This window comes from Peromyscus eremicus, chromosome 10, assembly GCF_949786415.1.
Source record: "Peromyscus eremicus chromosome 10, PerEre_H2_v1, whole genome shotgun sequence".
NCBI classification, from domain to species: domain Eukaryota; kingdom Metazoa; phylum Chordata; class Mammalia; order Rodentia; family Cricetidae; genus Peromyscus; species Peromyscus eremicus.
Genome location: NC_081426.1, coordinates 27,428,853 through 27,447,856, shown reverse-complemented (window position 1 = coordinate 27,447,856; position 19,004 = coordinate 27,428,853). Strand labels below are relative to the sequence as shown.

At 43.1% G+C, this 19,004-nt stretch overlaps 1 protein-coding gene across 1 annotated transcript in view; it reads right to left on the bottom strand.

The window, feature by feature from the left end:
• Positions 1-822: 822 nt before the first annotated feature.
• Positions 823-19,004, bottom strand: part of Slc5a1 (solute carrier family 5 member 1) — an 87,227-nt gene continuing 69,045 nt past the window's right edge. Inside the window, exons 11-15 of the mRNA XM_059275673.1 lie at positions 15,173-15,323; positions 12,763-12,931; positions 7,919-8,134; positions 4,666-4,771; positions 823-2,763 (exon numbers count right to left, since the gene is read on the bottom strand). Of these exons, the coding sequence (XP_059131656.1) occupies positions 2,540-2,763; positions 4,666-4,771; positions 7,919-8,134; positions 12,763-12,931; positions 15,173-15,323 (866 nt within the window). The 3' untranslated portion in view covers positions 823-2,539. The remainder of the gene's footprint in view (positions 2,764-4,665; positions 4,772-7,918; positions 8,135-12,762; positions 12,932-15,172; positions 15,324-19,004) is intronic.

The window sequence follows — 19,004 nt, the reverse complement described above, 5'->3', positions numbered from 1 at the left end:
ATACTTCCTGACCTTGGAGTAAGGACTGAAATTTTGGCAAACTTCCCTGGCCCTAGAGGTGACTGTGGGTGAGGAGCTAAGACTTGGTATACTCCCTAACCTCAAAGGACAAACTAGAAGATCCAAAGTCCTACAAAACTGTCTGAACTCAGAGGACAACCTGTATTTCAGGCTGAATAGATGCATTTTTCTTGAATTGGGATATGGTTATGTTGCCCAGCCTATCTCAAACTCTTGGGCTCAAGTGTTCCTTCTATTTGGGCCTTTTTAGTACCTGAGAGTATAGGCTCATGCCTTTGTCCCTGGCTTTGGTGACAATTTTTAATTGTTCAAGTGTGTGTGTGTGTGTGTGTGTGTGTGTGTGTGTGTGTGTGTGTGTGTGTTCCATATCTGAATGCTAATTACAATTAGGATCACTATTTACCTGTAATTTCAAAGTTGTTCAAATTTTAATGTTTTTGCTTTTATCAACATAAATACCCTTTAACCTGCCGGGCGGTGGTGGTGCACACCTTTAATCCCAGCACTTGGGAGGCAGAGCCAGGCGGATCTCTGTGAGTTCGAGGCCAGCCTGGGCTACAGAGTGAGTTCCAGGAAAGGCTCAAAGCTACACAGAGAAACCCTGTCTCAAAAAACCAATAAATAAATAAATAAATAATAAATAAATACCCTTTAACCAATGGGATTATAATACAACTTAATATAGCATCTACATAGCTACATGCATGCGACTCCCATCCCCTTTTCAAAGTGTCTTCTCTACACCACAGGAAATCCTATAAGCACCAAGATTTTCCATCATTCATAAAGGAAAACACACAGTTCAGACAAAATAATTTATTACAATATATACAGTAAATCATTGGCCAATGCCAAGAACTGAAACCCAAACAATCTAGGTAGTTTACAGTGCCCTTCCCACCTCAAGCTTCAGTTCCTCCCCTCTCTCCACTCACAACCTGCCGCAAAGCCCACCCAAGACAGCACTCTGCGCAGTGCCGGCCATGAGGAATTCCCCGCTCCCCATCTTCTCAGCCTGGCTGCCTGGGGACAAGAGGACCTCCATCAACTCTCTCCAGCTTTCCTTTCTTCTCTAACAACAAGCCATCCACTCATCTTGGAGCCACTTCCACGCCCAGTCTTCCCTCAGCTCTTCCCTAAGCTAGCTATCTGAAACTAGTCTACAATAACATGCTGATTTCCTAGCTTCAGTGGGATCACATTACAATATAATTGAGATTCTGCAAGTATAATTTGAATTAATTCATTAATTTTAAGTTAAATGAAAATTATTTTTCCCATGGAAAACTAGCTCAACATAAACATTTTCTTCCAGCTAAAACCACCAAGCACTGCCATCCAGAACTCGGGCCATCTGCCCTAGCCTTGTTAGGGGATGGTCACCAATCAGGACACCTTAGAAGGCAACCATGGTGGCCATGGGAACACACGGGAAAGAGGAGCTCCGCCTACTTATGTTAGGGATTCCTGGGAAGGTAGGGCAGTCTATACCCTACAGGTGCATTTGCTCTGTCCTATCATGAAGTGTCAACTTCTCAGTCCATATTTCATGTCAATATCAGCACCATGAGGCATTCTTCTCCATAATAGACACCACAGGTATACTTTGTGCAGCCACAAAAAAATAATAAAATATAAACTAATCAAGGACCAGGGAGCACCCGTCGATAAATGCCATAAAAATCATGGAGTCAATGAGCATTCCTGAGTGGCTAAGACATTTCAGGCTCAGTAAACACCAAGGTGAGTAACAGACACAGGAGACACACACTGGGCATGTCTTTAAAGACCAGAAAATTCCCAGTACCTAAGATTGTCTGCACCCCCAACTGGTGTGAGTCCCTGCACTTCAGATAAATACTGTCCCATTGAGACTACCACTTTGAAGAACAAGTTCCTAGGACTAGGTCCTTATCCTCAGCTTCTGGGCATTCATTCATTTGTCAAATTGATTTTCTTATTACTAGAAAAAAATCTAGAGGTATGTGATGGCAGGGGAAAAGATTTCTTAAAAAAAAAAAAAAGAAGCTAGAAGAGGAGGCGGAAGAGGAGGAGAAGGAGAAGGAGGAGAAGGAGGAGGAGGAGGAGGAGGAGGAGGAGGAGGAGGAGGAGGAGGAGGAGGGAAGGTCAGGTAGGAAAGTGACAGGAACCAGACTACAATTTTTAAAAAAATAGTATTGAAGGATTATAAACAATAATTACAAGCTGGATGTACCTCAAGCAGGGTAGCATGAGGCCACGCAGGTTTCTGTGTCTAAGTCGGACTTTTCCTAGATCTGAGTCAATTTCTCCCTCCTCTAAAGCTCTAATAGAAACAGGTAAGTGTGCCCTACTAGCTTCAAATGCAAAAATTCACAGCGACGTAATTATTTTCCTCCAGCAAGCCTAAAATCACATATATACATATTTTATCCCAATGGGTAAAATGTACAACTGGCCGATTTCCCCTTACCACCACAGATGGTCTAAAAGGAAATAACAAATCCAGACTTGCCAAGTCTACAACAGGAGGTGGGATTCAAGCAAAGTAGGCATAGCAAAAGACAGCCACGGCCAGCAGGATGATGCCATTGATGTTCACCACGGTCCTCCACAAAGGCTTCTCAGAAGTGTCGGTCATCTTCAGCTTCATGGCTGCCTCCTCTTCCTTAGTCATCTTTGGTCCTTTTTCCTGGTCCAGCCCACAGAACAGATCATATGCCCTCCTAAAGCATCCTTTCTTCTTTTGGGGAGCTTCTGTGTCTGCAGAAAGACATAAAGGGATTATTGGATACAAAGCCTCAAGCAGTGGTTCTCAGCCTTCGGAATGCTGTGACCCCTTATTTTCATTGCTACTTCTTAACTGTAATTTTGCTACTGTTATGAATTGTAATGTAAATATCTGATATGCAGATGGTTTGGGGCAACCCCTGTGAAAGGGTCATTTGACCCCCAAAGGGGTCATGACCCACATGTTGAGAACCACTGGGCTAACGGGACTAGAAAGGGTTTCCAGGGAAGATGGGATACCACAAAGCATTTACCATTCTGTAGAAGCTTGCCAGTTCTCCTGTTTTTAGGAATGGAAATTGAATACAATATTCAAAGCATGAGACAGTGTTGAGTTGGATTCTGCCTTCTCATGATCAACTAGTCTGAGTCTTATCTCTTCCAGGACCAAAAAATGTGTTTTGATTTGGAATAGTCAGATAATAGATTATGAGAGGGACATGCTAACTATGAGATGGACAGCTGACTTAGGGAGAACGTGGTAAACCCACCTCTGAAACACAGAGCTTGTATCTGTTTGCTATGTCACTGGATGGCAGTGAGGCTGGCCTGAGAGTTGGCTGCACTTGCCTAGTCTAAGGTTTCACAACAGACCCATCTGGAGGGTAAGGGCTACTCCGCACAGGTCCTGATGCAGAACAACAACAGTCTGTACTTGTTGGGCTTAGAACATGCTGATGCACGTTAACACCGCTAGATCAAACCATCTGAGTGGTGCTGACACCCGAAGAGGTTGCTGGCGAAGGAACAGATTCCCTCCTTGGAGGTCAGGTGTGGCACTGGAGACAGACAGACATAGTTTCATATGCCAGCTCTGCCAGTCACCAGCTGTGAGATCCACTCTACATTTTATCACAACGTTGAGAGACTACTGATTGGCATGTCCTAGTTTTTATATGCAGACAGTTATGTTTTGTTTCGGATTGTTGGGGGTAGGAGTACAGTCTCAATATGTAGCCAGACTAGATGATGGGTATGTGCCACCATTCCTAACTCACACAATTATTCAAAAAGAGCTTTAGTGATCAAGTGCATACATATATCAGAACTCTAAAGTGAGGTGATGAGGGCAAATGGTCTCTAGGCCATAGTGAGGTAGCCATCTAGTGGGCCCGCAGCTAAGAATCTCTGTTTCTGATGCCAGATTCGTAACTCGTTCTGCTTCATCTAGTGCTGTCCTGCAGGACTGATGGGCCTTCCATTTTAGCACCTGATCAGTGCATGGGCCTGAGCGCCTCACTTCCCCAGACGTCTTCTGCACACCATACACACGCATTCCCATGTGTACATCTCTTCCACATAGAGAGGAAAGGTTGCAACACTAAAGCTGAAGAGAGCCTTAATTTAAAGGGTAAGCCTGGGGCTAGTCAGGTAGCTCAGAGATAGAGCGCTCTCCTCGCAATGTGCTAAACCTAAGTAAGGCTTGATCCCCAGAACTGAAAAAAAAATCACAAAGGATAAGTCTATGGACACTAAGCATCATCTTAAGCATCCAGAGAAATTGGATTTTCTAATCTAAAGTGTAAAGACATAAGATGCCAAGAGCCTCTGGTCCATACCCTGTTGTCATCAGAAGTCAACATAGCTTTGCACACGTCTCTGTCTCAGGCCATAGAATATGTCAGTAAAGCCCTAACTCTGCCATGCCAACCATGCTCCAAATCAAGAACAAGTTATTCTTCATTCACTGATTCAATGAGTTCTGCAAAATATGGAGAGTGAGGCAGCTGAAAGTGTTTCTCCCTCACCTTCACCTATTTGGTGAACTTCCTCAATGCATACCTGCCTTTCACCCTGCCCTCCTCCAGTCCTCAAGGACATGAGCAGTGATGAAGGCATTTGCTAAAGACTTCAATAAATGGCTTAGGAACACACCTATTTCAATTGTATCCTTAGGGTCCTCTTGAATGGGCTCATCTTCTGCATCCAGGTCAATACGTTCTTCTTTGCTGTTGCGTAGACTCCAACACAGACGGTACAACTGTGGAGAAAGCAGAGCAGATTAACAGAGTGTGGTGACATATTGTGTACCCTAATAAATTTGCCTGAAGATCAGAGGACAGAACAAGCCACTAGATTAAACATAGAAGCCAGGCAGTGATGGCACACACCTTTAATCCTAGCCCTCGGGAGGCAGTGAACTCTGTGAGTTCAAAGCCACCCTGAACTACATGAGATTGATTCAGTCTAGGAGAGAAACAGAGCCAGACAGTGGTGACACACACCTTTAATCTCAGCACTAGGAAAGTTGAGACAGGAAATGATATAGGTGGGTGGAGAAAGGTATATAAGGTGTGAGGAGACAGGAAGTAAAGACTTTCTGCTGAAGAAAGCTGTTCAGGCTGAGGAGTCCTAGAGGTAAGAGGTGGCTTGTTCCTTTGTCTCTCTAGTCTTCCAGCTTTCACCCCAATATGTGGTACCAGGTTGTTGTTTTGTTTTTTTTTTTAATATAAGACCATTTAAGATTCGAACAACACCAGAAAGATCTAAATAGGCCCAGAATTTGGGAAAACAAAAAAGTACACATCAAGAAAGGAAAAGCATATGGCCTTTCCATACCAAGAAAACATGGATCACTGTCCCATCGACATCCCAATTAATATATATAGCATAATAGAGAGAGAGGCTAAGAGACTGCCTCAACTCATCCCTAAATGACACATCTGCATCTTCACCTCCGAGGCTCAGGAAGGATCACAGAAGAGAGGACAGAAAGAAGGAAAGAGACCAGATGCGGAGGAGTGCTGTGAACAGTGTCTTCTGGACATGACACACCACTGTCCTCAGGAACTCACTGCAGCAGTGACCTGCACAAGATGCGGCCTGTCGCCACTTCCTCGTGCATGGGGAAGGCACTCATGAGACCCCACCCCGTGTGAGGGACTGTGGACAATTAAAGAATGCTGGAGAGGAAAGTGTCATTTTCTTCAGTGGTGTAGCCAGTGATAAGTTCCCATGTTCTGTATGGCTCCCCACTCATGCTCATGCAAGCAGCCATAACTATACTCTGTGAGTCAAAAGATAAGATTCAAAGTTAAGAAGGGGCTTGTTGAAAAGAAAAGTTTCAGGACAGACATGGGATGGCAGATGGTAATGGACGGTGTAAATGACCAAAATTCAGTATATTCACATATGAAAGTATCAAAGGTGTGAAATAATATCAATAGTAATAAAACAGAAAAATTAAACAAAAATAAAAGGCAAAATGAAATAAAAACACAATAAATGTAAAATTTCTGGGCCAGTGAGATAGCTCAGTGAATAAAGGTGTGTACAGCCAAGCCTTTAGACTCGAGTTCTATCCTGAGGATCCACCGAGTGGCAGACAACCACCTCACACAAGTTATCCGCTGACCTTCGTGTGTGTACAAAATATATAAATAAAATGGAGTTTTTAAAATTAAAAACCTCATGAGAAGAGACCGCCTGAAACATAAATGTTTGTTGTGTGGATGAATTCACTTTTCTCCGATAAAGGAGTTTGTCCTCTTAGCACTGCTTCTCAGAAACAGGACGGGAAGTCATTTTTCCAAAACAGCATTGTATGATCTTATTATTGAACACTGTCACATTATGGAAATAAAAACTATAAACATGAGCCATATCAACACAGGATAGAGCGGGGTCAGTTTCTACTGATACACTTTGGAATGTGAGGTAGGAATTTGCAAAATCCTGTGAGAACCAATGCCACACTTCCATCCCAATCATGCTTTTTGGTGAGTGTCTTGCTTTCTCTACTTCACAAGGAAGCTCAGAGCTAAATATGTTTGAGGCTTCAATACTTCTGAAGACTGAGATAAAGCAAAATGGTTGCTACAATGTAGAGATCCCTACCACAGAGCTGGCAAAGGAGGAGCTGGTGAATCTGCAGCTATAAACGTGGATTCTGGGTTACAATAAGGTTGTCTCAGATCTTGATCATCTGACAGGGAGGTTAAAGGTCTCTTAGGGATCCCACGGGTGCTTGTATTTGTGTGTGCTGGAGTAAGGTGTTCACACAACCCTTTTCCCACAGATAAATGCTACATTGGCTTCCTTTTTGTTTTTGTTTTGTTTTGTTTTTTAGCTCTGTTCCCTTGCAAACCTGGGAACACCAGAATGCTGTACGTGTTGGGTCATGACACTATTTTGACTATAATAAAATGGGTTCATTATTGATTATCCTTCTTTGAATTGCTGAAGCTGTGAAATCACTTTAATCCAATGGTAGCATCTGCAGCTAAAGAAGCGTTTTATGATTTCTGAAGGCTTGAAACGGGTGGGCATTGGCAGGGCATTGTGGTTTGAATGTCCAAAACAAATACTGGAAGGCAATTGCCAGTTTGACAATACCAAGAGCAGGGCTTTCTTTAGATAATCTTTGGAGGTGAGTAATCCAATTACCGCTTAACACTGTTATCCTGGGAGAACCTTCCTGGTTAAAAACAAAAAAGATGAAGTTTGGCCCCTATCCTTTCTTCCTCTCTCTCTGCCAAGACACCAGCTACCATGTCATTATTCTGCAAGAAACCCCACCATACAAAGCCTCTCAACCTTGAACTTTCCAGCATCCACATGGTAAGAGAAATAAACTTCTATTATTTGTAATATTATAAATATTATTTATAAATATTGTTTCTAATATTATTTATAATCTACCCAGTCTGTGGCATTCAATTATAACAGCAGAAAACAGAATAAAACATATTGTTAAAAATGTCTCATTTAGAAAGAAGTCAAAAAGTAAACCATAGTTTAAGTGGTTTCCCTGAGTGGGTGATTTTTGTAACTAGGCATGTCCCTTTCCGGGACTTCTGGATTTGGCCATGGCACTTTCACAAGAAATACAGCTTCTTATTTTGGACATGGACTTCTAGTCTAGAGCATTATGTTGCCTGTGGAGTGACCTCTCTTCACTTTGTATCTGTCACTCAGGAGGCCGAGTCTACAGAACAGCCCCCAGACTGAAGTCTGGGCTCTGAGGATTTGCACCAGACAGTGTTGATACAGCAAGCATTCCATGTTTCCCATCCTGAATGCCTCTACATGAAACCAACGATAAGCTGGAACTATTTCAGTCACATAGAGTGTGAGCTGCTCAGAGGGGTGTGGAACAAGGGCGGGGTTAGCTCAAATGGATACTCACGTGCACATCGGGGATGGGCTTGGTGAGGAAGGAGACGATCAAGATGGTGATAATAGAGACAGCAAAGAGGATGATGGCGAAGTACAAATAGTGGACCCCGCAGATGATCGTGGGGCAGTTGCTGGGCTCCATGCAGCTCCCAGTTCCATAGGCAAACTCGGTAATCATGCGGGAGATTCCAACGAAAAAGCCTAGAATCAGTCCCCAGAAGGCTCCCTGCAAAAGAAAACCCCAGGTTAATGGTGCTGAAACAAGAAAGCAATGACATTCTCATCTTCCTAAGGAGCAGAAGACAGAGATAAAGAAACAAAGGAGAAAAGGTTCCTCCCGGCCATCCGAGGCCAAGGCACTGAAATTCAGATTCTGGCCAGAACTGGTAAGTAGCACTTTCTATGATATATATGTATATGCATATGCATATGTGTATGTGTGTGTAACAATAATTAATGGAAAAATGGAGACCATACATTTGAAAGAGCAAGTAGGAGTATATTGGAGTAGAGGGAGGAAAAGGAAGTGATAAATGTAATTATATTATAGTCTCAAAAATAAAACAATAGGAATACTCCTTCTTTACTTTTACCTCTTTTTTTGGTTTTTAGAGACAGGGTTTCTCTGTGTAACAGTCCTGGCTGTTCAGGAACTCACTCTGTAGACCAGGCTGGTCTCGAACTCACTGAGATCCACCTGCCTCTGCCTCCCAAGTGCTGGGATTAAAGGTGTGCACCACCACTGCCTGGCTTATCTCCCTTTGTGTATGCAATGTCACTAAGTTTAATCTGAGAGTGAAATTTTACTATGTGATTGACATTAAATTTGAGTGGGGTTTATGTATGAGAAATGTAAAAGACTTTTAAAAAGTACCTATTGCATTTTTAGATACCTGTTTCCACTCTCCTTCCCTCTTTCCTCCCATCCTCTCTCTTTTTTTTACCTGTTTTCTTTCCTTCTGGCCAGTCCTCACCTGGAGAACCATACCTCCTTCCAAAGGCCACGTTTTGGAAGGGTCAGTGACAAATTACAGTGTTATCAGCAAGAGACTTCACGATTCTTTTCAGGCGGTCTCTTTGCTCTTTGTTTCAGGTGGCTACCTGAACTCAAATACTTTATATTTCAAGATATCATCTTAGTTACTTCTCCTACTGCTGTGACAAAGCACTGTGACCAAGGCAACTTGTAAAAGAAAGCATTGTAATTTGGGGCTCACAGTTCCAGAGAGCTAGAGTCCATGACCATCATGGCAGGGGGCATGGCAGCAGACAGGCACTGGAGCAGTAGGCTCACATCTGTTCCAAAGCACAGAGCAGAGAGATATAGCATCATTGGGGAATGGCATGGGCTTTTGAAACCTCAAAGCTCATCCCCAATGACACACCTCCTCCAACAAGGCCACACCTCCTAATCCTTCCCAAACAGTTCAACCAACTGAGGACCAAGTATTCAAAAATATGAGCCTATGGGGGTCATTCTCATTCAAAGCACCACATACTAAATTACTGGCTATTTGATGATGCCATCTATGCTCACCTCCCAGGATCTTTGTCTCTGTTGTTTTCTCTGTCCAGACGAGTGTGGAGTCTAGTTTCCTGCTCTAGACTAAGTAAGTGATTCAGAACTAGGTGGGCATGTCCTCCTTTCTGTGGAGACACTTCTCTAGCTCCTATTCTGAGCTTAGAGCTTGCTTGGAGAAAGAGCCAAATGTTGCTCTCTTTCAGTTGGTAGTGCCTATCCCATGTCTGAAATCTGGAAGTTTCTTTTAAATGAAATAAATGAAAATGGGAAAAGGAAAAAAATAGGTTTCCCATTATTCGGCAAACACTTTTCCTTTGAAATTTTTCTTGTGTTTTGAAAGATTTGTTTTACGTTTAGTTGTGTGTATGGGGGTACACATGGGTACAGGTGCCTGTGGAGGCCCAAAGCATCAGACCTCTATACCTGGAGTCACAAGTAGTTGTGAGCCACTGGATGTAGGAACAGGGAACCAAACTCCAGTCCTCTGCAAAAGTGGTGCATGTTCTTAACCTCTGAGCCATTCCTCCAGACCCATAAAAAACAATCTTAGCTTTTGAATTTTTGACTCTGTGCATACACACACACACACACACACAAACACACACACACACACACACACACACACACACACACACACACTTGATGTGGGGGAAGGGTTGTGCACACTACAGCATGCACATGAAGATCAGAAGACAGTTCTGTGGAGTTGGTTCTCTCCTTCCACCTTGATATGGGTCCTGGGCTCGAACTCCAAATCAGGCATGGAAGTACTGTTACCCACATAGCATCTCACTGACCCACATCCTTCATTTTACTTGAGAGAAACAGCATTGAAGAGGCTTTCCTTTCTTCTTTTTTTCTTCTCCTGCTCCCCCGCTCTTCCTCTTGCTCCTCTTCCTTCACCTCCTCATTTTAAATCCTCCCTCTTTGCAATTAACCTCTCTCCATTCCTTTATCCTTCCAAAGCTCTTGGCATGTGTGGAAGCCGTATTTTCCTCAAGGCCTTGGGTGATGCCTCACCAAACACCGTTCCCGGCCAGTCCTAAGGACTCTGGCAACCTGTACTTGCTATTCTCCAGACTCCACCCCAGGGCTCCTTGACCTTGGTACTGTGTTAAAGTGACACAAATAGACACTACACACGGTCTCAACCAAACTCCTAGAAAAGAGCAGCCTTGGCTCTGTGGTATTTGGAGTGCTGACATGTGTTTTAAGATGTTTGGCTTATGCCGGACTGCTACTCACCAGATCTGTGTAAACATTCTAGACATTACCTAATGTCCTTCTTGAAGTAAGGGAAGGCAAAATCTCTTAGAGCTGGTAACTGTGGAACTCTATGCCAATTCTTAGCTTTAGTAGTTGGAAGTGTTGAACTGAGTATCCTTGTGGGCTACTGCAAGAACACGTAAGGCTCTCGGACACACTGTTTTAATTTGTGTTTTAGGGATCTCCAGTGATCCAGCCCTCTGATAATCTCCTCTAAACTTATCCCAAGGTATATACTTATAATGTACTAAACTGTGAAAATCAACTCCAAGTTTAATTCTGCTATCTCTGGGTCTGTGCATCTATCTCTGCATCCAGGTTGTGTGTCATCAGAACATCTGGACTATCTTCTTCATGGATGATGAAGGAAGAGATGCACATAACAGATTTGTGTACCTCAAAACTGTGTACCCCAAAACTGTGTGCCTCAAAACTGTATACCTCAAAACTCTACCAAGGCACCTCCTTGGTAGAGTGTTCATCTGTTTCTGCCCTACAGGATGAAAACTAAAAAGCACGTCATCATTTGTATTGTGTCAGACAATTAGCCTGACACATGGGTAGCAGCCACGTTTTCCTATTCTTCCCATGTGGGTGGATGGCTGAAGAGCACATCCATCTCTAGGTACCATTTCTGTTGTACTTGAAACTTGGCAGCACCCTCCCCCCAGGTTAGTGGACTCAGACTCACTGACCTGGGTTTCGATGGTGCTGTTCCTACCCTGGTTTCTCAGCTGTGTCTCCCATTCTTCATACACACAAACTCCATCTCTGGACAGGTTAAACTCCTCATAAGGCCCTCCCTTTCATTTGGTCTCCACATTGGCCAAGGTTGTGCGCTCCATCTTGAATGCCCTGTTTCTTCTCGACTTTAAATCCTTTCTGCCCTATGCCCTCCAAGCAGCCTTCCCTGCTTGGAGTTTTGGTGTCCGTTGACATGGCCCTTTTTGAATCCCTGCCTACTTACACTTTGTCCCACGTTTCATGGCTCATTTGTCATCTCTCTTACAGTTTCACAGATGAACTTCTTGAGTACAAGGACTTTGTCCCTCACTGGGCCCTGAAGATCCTGACTAAAAAGGCAAGTTCACATTGTAGGTAACTTGTACTAGAACATCCTCTGGTGTTGTTCACCCAGGGACTTCAAACAAGAGTTCCTAGTGGGAGCCACATAGTCAGGTCAGAATTACAAAGACTGGATGGATAGAAACAGCGGTGCCATACTGACGAGAAGCCATATGTGTGCAAAGTGTGTGCAAAAGTCTTAGTATGCACCAAAGAATTCATACAGCAGAGAAAGCTTACTCCATGAATGTGGAAAAGCCTCTTATCTGCCCTCCTGCCTTACTGTCTGCCAGAGACTTCAGAGTGGAGATCTCCTCATGTGCATAAGGACTGTGGGAAGCCTTCACTTGTAGCTTATACATATTCATATAGGAATCCACAGTGGGGAAACCTTATATGTGTAACAAGTATGGTAAACCGTGCACCAGTGAACCCATGCTGGAGAGAAGCCCTATGAGTGTGCAAAGTATAGTGTGGCCCTCATCTCTAACCCATACCTCATGTGACACCACACGACTTGTCAAAGAGCCAGGGAGGGGAAGCTCTCTGGTCATAGTCTATGCCATCCCCTACCCCATAGGAGACACCCCTGTTCTATTTATTCCTCCTTCAGTAAACGAGGCCAATACCTTTTAAAGTTAGGTTTCTAGAAGGCAATATAAACACAAGCATTTCAGAGACTAACTCAAAGAAAATAAAACTAAGTGCCTAAATGGGGGGAAAAAGGTTGGATGGAAAAAATACACTATTAGTTGAGACCTTGTAGCAAGGACAAGGGGGTCAGAGAGAAAGTGGGTCTGACACTAACTCCTGAGGTTTCATGCCAATTCTCAGGGGACCCCAGGGTTTCTTGAGGCATACCCAGTCAAAGCTATAACTGCACATCCACTTCTGTTTGAGATCTCTGGAATACAGAATCCTTCTCACAGAGAATATGCAAAGGCCCATAAGTGACTGCTGCGGCACACGGGCTTTTCTGGAGCTGCTAGAGTGATACCTACTGGTTCATTGACTCTCTTGCAGAACACAGCGAGCAGGAAGACAGCTGCAATGGGTGGCCCCAAGTAACTGGTGATAGACTGGATATAATCAAAGAGCTGTCCACTTTGAGCAGACTGCACAATAGGAACCCAGGCGATGCTGATGCCAATCAGTACGAGGATGAACAACCTGAAATCAAAGCCCCACAAGTGTATCAGTGTTCTACATGATAAATATATACCAGTAATATATACGCACATACTAGCATATCAGTGTTCTACATGATAAATATATACCAATAATATATAAACACATATGCACATACTAGCATATCAGTGTTCTACATGATAAATATATACCAGTAATATAGAAACACATATGCATATACTAGCATATCAGTGTTCTACGTGATAAATATATACCAATAATATAGAAACGCATATGCACATACCTATATGTAGGTGTTACCGGCAAATATATATGCACACATGTATTATATAAATATATACGTATCTCATATTACCACAGTGAAGCAAATTCATTCTGGAGGCCTCTTTCTTCCTTACTCTGCTTAACTGAAAGTCATCTGTGTCTATGAATAACTGAGACACATTTGACTTTCAAAAGGCAGCTAGGCCCAGTGATCTAATGCACAAAAACCCCACTTTGAGAAGAGTCAAAGGTCGGTACAAGGTTACAGACTCGGGAGCAAGGTAATCATGGATTCAAGTTCTCATTATTCCTGTATGAAACAAGCTACTTAATCTCCCTCCAAGTCTCAAGTTCTCCAGCTAAAAACTGAGAATAAAAGGTTGGGTGAAGATTAATGAGAGAAAATCACCTCACAAATAGGAAATTTAAATTTAAATTTTTTTTAAAATTTCAAAATTAAATTTAAAATTTTTTTAAAATTTCAAAATTAAATTTAAAAAATAAAATTTTCTTCCTTCTTTTTTTCTCTCTCTCTCTTTCTCTCTTTCTTTTGATTTTTTGAGACAGGTTTTCTCTGTGTAACAGTCCTGGCTGTTCTGGAACTCTCTCTGTAGACCAGCCTGGCCTCGAACTCACAGAGATCCACCTGCCTCTGACTCCCAAGTGCCGGGATCAAAGGCAGGCATCACCACACTCGGCTCTAAAATTAAAATTTTTTAAATTAAATAAAAATTTTAAAACATCATTTTCTTTTTCTTCTTTCTTACAAAGTCTTAACAAAGTTAAAGAATTAGCCAGGGAAAGATTTTAAGGGAACAGTCTAGTCAGGAAGTAGCCAGGTCTTTCTAGCTCTCTTCTTGTTTACTTCATGTTGGAAAACTATGGGAGATTCTCTTACACACTCTTATTTCTTGTGCACTTGGTTTAATTATAAAGAAGACCAGAGTTTCCTTACCCCGTGTGTATTTAAAGCAAATGAGTAATGTTTTCACATCGGTCTCCCTCTGGGACGGCCTTCCCATACCACCCACTATTTACCCAAACCCTACCTGCCAATCTTGACTCCAAAATCTCCCTCCACCAAACCTTCCCCTACTACACTAAGCCATGCTCGTCTCTCCCTTATCTGGGTCCTGGATTGCTCTTACAAACCATACAGTTGCTTCATGCCACTGTGAGCTTGTTTAATTTGAGCAAACCCAAAGCTAGTAGTTATTGGATGCACAAAAAAATGTGAGATTCAATGCAATCTTAGGACCAGGAGATCTAGAACTGTACAAGTCAACAAACTGGGGTTCTTTCCAGTAGGTACCTTCTAAGAAAAAAACAAGTGAGGTCTCGGTGCTGCTCAGTAGAGTGCAAAGTAGTAGACGCTCTGCTGGTTAGACACCCTTTTGTGGGGATAGGTATCCTTATTTTCTCAAAAAACAAGGAATGGGCATGTAGCTCAATGGGAGAGCATTTGCCTGGTCCATGCAAAGTACCAAGTTTGATCCCAGCACCATTTATTAAAGTATATGTGCACATAGCTGGTGCTTTGTACTTCACAGAGTATATTGAGAGCTCTGCGGAGGGACTTAACTGGCTGTAGCCAGCAATCCTAGCTCTGCCCAGTCCAGACCTAGTTAAGATACAGATAACTTCATTCTAGTAACCCTCATTAGTAGCCTGAGATAAAGAAGTTGATTTCTTACATTTCTTCTAACTCCAGTGGGACACTGCTTAATTGTCTTCAATGTAAAATGAAATGTCAGGGCTGGGGTCTAGCTCTGTGGTACAGTGCTCGCCTGGAGTACACAAAGCCCTGACTTCAATCCCCCATTACCACAGAAAATAAAAAGAAAGTGCCAGAGAAGGGTAAATATAACTGGCCACAGAGACAACTCCGATTATACCAAGTATCTGCCAATCTTGCCTAACTGAACTACGGTGGGTAGAATCTTTTATGATCTTTTCAGCTTCCCTGGTACATGGCAGAGTGGAGGAAACCACATTTACCTTCCTGCGATCATGAGCTCCTTCTCGGATGCTCTCTTCCGGATCTTGGTGTAGATGTCCATGGTAAAGAGGGTGCTGGCACTGTTGAATATGGAGGTCAAGGAGCTCATGAGTGAAGCCATCATCACTGACAACATCAGGCCTCGCAGTCCTGGAAGAGAGAGAGGTTTTGAGTGACACATCCGTCACCCCAACTCTCTGTTTCTTGTGCAGCAGCACCCAAGGTTTGTTTGCCTTTAGAAATCGTGCCTAGGTCCTCAAATTCATCTCTCTGGGAAGAATAGAGGTTTTAAGAACTGGACTTCTAAGACAATGGAAACTCTAGTCTTCTTTATAATTAAACCAAGTGCACAAGAAATAAGAGTGTGTAAGAGAATCTCCCATAGTTTTCCAACATGAAGTAAACAAGAAGAGAGCTAGAAAGACCCGGCTACTTCCTGACTAGAGTGTTCCCTTAAAATCTTTCCCTGGCCGGGCGGTGGTGGTGCACGCCTTTAATCCCAGCACTCGGGAGGCAGAGCCAGGTGGATCTCTGTGAGTTCGAGGCCAGCCTGGACTACCAAGTGAGTTCCAGGAAAGGCGCAAAGCTACACAGAGAAACCCTGTCTCGAAAAAACCAAAAAAAAAAAAAAAAATCTTTCCCTGGCTAATTCTTTAACTTTGTTAAGACTTTATAAGAAAGAAGACAATGATTCAGAGACAAGATAAACATGAGAGGATTTTAAACTAAATGGTGATGATGATGGTGGTGGTGAGTGTGGTGGTCATGGCAGTGGCAGGTATTTCCATCCAAGGGGACTTTCATAAGGACTCTCACCAAAAAGAGTCATGATACAGCAGAAGGATGTCTACACTAGATTGAAAAGAGAATGAAAAGACATCCATGAATGGGAGCCTAGAGAAATGAGCAAGTCACATCTGGCAAAGCTGTAGCATACAGAGTATGATGGCTGCTCTTGGTTATCAGCTTGACCACATCTGGAATCAACTAAAACCCAAGCCCGAGTACAACTGTGGGAGATTTTCTTAATTAAACCATTTGAAGTGGAAAGATCCACCTTTAATCTGGATCTTTTAAGGTGGGAAGATCCACCTGTAATCTGGGCCATGCCTTCTGGTGGCAGCCTATATAAAGGACTTGGAAGAAGGAAGCTCTTGCTCTTTGCCTCCTTGCCATCACTCTCTCTGGCAAGTCCATTCCTTCACTGGCATTGGAGCCTACTTCTTAGGGATTCCAGCATACACTGAAGACCAGTTGAGACACCCAGCCTTATGGATGGAACAACTACTAGATTCTGGGACTTTCTGTTGGAAGACAGTGATTGTTGGGCTAGCTGGGCCACAAGCTGTAAGCCACACTAATAAATCACCTGGTGAAGTGGGTCTGTGACACAGCCTGCCTGACCTGCAACAAGACCTGTTTAAACTCCACCGACATCGGCTTTGCCATTGATGACTTGAGCAGCATCGGGACAAGCAACTTAATTTCCTCTCATTGTTCTATTCTTGTTAGACCTTCATTCACTTACCTGCTCAACAAATGTTTGCTAAATATAATTGTATGGCAGCCTAGCCCCCGCCCCCAAATCATGGTATAGCAGACTAGTAAGGCAAGAGAGGCAAAAGCAGACAGGAAGAAAAGTACGTGATAATTAGGAGACAAAATGGGCAGAAGTGATGTGGATTAGTGGGGGAACACTCGCTGGCTGAAAAGCTGAATCTACAAGTGAAACCAAAGAGGCAGCCTAAGAAAATGGGGGAAAGAGACGAACTGGAGAGGACAACATTATGAACCCAAAGAGAAAGGTATGAGAAAGACAACCGATAGATGACATTAAATGCTATTGAGTGATGTAAAGTGAGGGACAGGAAATGTCTGTGTGATCTAACATGGGATTCAGTATTCACAGAAGCCAGGTGACTGCCAGGAGGCCAGAAACACTGAGTACAAACACAGTGTTTTGCTGTTTTGCACACATCTTTTTGTTGTTCACTGTTCTACTCTAGCACCATGTGCTAGGGTCTCATGAGAGCAGAGGGGTACAGGGCCAATTTGGAGAAGTCACACATTTGTTCCGGCAAAGACCAGTGTGACTGACTGTTGCTCATCGGAACCTTAATTAATAAGCAGCCAAGTTCAGTGGAGGAGTTAAATATTACTCCCGCTCCTATATGAGTGGAATACAAATGTTCTGCCCAAGATTGTACATAAAGCTTGTGGAAAGAAGTTTAAAAAGAAAGCTAGCCATGTTGGTAAACACCAGTAATCTGAGCACTAGGGAAGCTCAGACAAAAAGACTAACATCAATTCAATTCAAGGCCAGCCTGGATGGATGAGAGAGAGAGAGAGAGAGAGAGAGAGAGAGAGAGAGAGAGAGAGAGAGAGAGAGAGAGATGATACACAGACAGACAGACAGACAGATGGAAGAAAGGTTGGAAAGGTGGCTCAGTGGATAAGGTATTTGCTGCATAAGCAGGAGGACCTGAGTTCGGATCCCTAGCATCTACATAAAGCCAGGAACTATAGCACATATCTGTAACTCCAATGCTGATGGGAAAGATGCAGATACTGGGGCTCCCTAGTCAGCCAGTCTAGCCAAAACTGAGAGCTCCTGTGGGGGACTCATCCCCATCTTTTTTTCCCAGGGTACTCTTGAGGAGTGAGGGATAAGAGATTTAGATAGATATATAGAGGGGAGAGAGAGAGACAGATAGAAACACAGGATAGCCCCGGGAGGACCTGGATCCTTATCCATCAGCCCCTTCTGTCTCTTCTAAAGGGCTTTTTAAAGAAATGCCAAGGGGTAGAGCAAAAGACCTCCCCCTAGCACAGCCAAGTGCAGACCCTTTCAAACACCTGGTAACCATGCAATTCAGTAACCAGTCAATTCATCCCCTTATGCAGCCCTGCTGGGTAAAGCAAGCTCAGATCTCACTAGGAAACCTCTGTGGGCTCCCACAAGCACCAAGTACAGTGAGATAGCATGTCTTAAACAAACAAACAAACAAACAAACAAACAAACAAACACCCCACGGCTTAAGACTTATGGGACATCTTGGAAGATAAGATAGAAATATTATAAGACCCAGAGGACCAGGAAATCTGCTGTAAGACTGTGTTTCCCAGAAATGACAGGGAAGTTTCATGCATGCTATCTTAACAATATGGCTGCTTAAACAAGACCTGAACAAGGACAACATCAATAGACATGATAACATGGAAGGGGCCCCAACCATAGGCAAAGGACCACAGGCAACTAAGGGACATTAAGAGCAGAAGTAGTCTTCTCCTTGGGATGAGCTCCCAACTAGTTATCTAATACCAAATGGTCAGCTCTGAAATCAAATACATACAAACAACACTAAATAGACTCAGCTCTGTGTGTGTGTGTGTGTGTGTGTGTGTGTGTGTGTGTGTGTGTATTAAATTTTAAAGGACAGAAATTTGAGAGAGTGAAAGAGAAACACATGGGAGGAGCTGGGGGAAAGAAATGTATTATACTTTAATAATAATAAAAATAAATGTAACAGGAAAAGGACTATCACTATTATAAATGAGTGACAATATAGGTTATTGCAACTGTCAGGTAAAATGTTCTCTACAAATTTGTGTATTTCCCTTTTACACACTTAGCATTTCTATCACAGTGTAAATTTGTAAAATTGTGAAAAAAAATAAAGTGCATGGGCCAGCGAAGCGGCTTGGTGGGTAAAAGTGATGGGTATACAAGCCTGATGGCCTGGATTGGAGCCCCAGAGTATACAGTGGAAGGAGAGAACCAGCTCCTAAAGGCTGTGCTCGGATGTCCACACACACACAGCGCACACACAC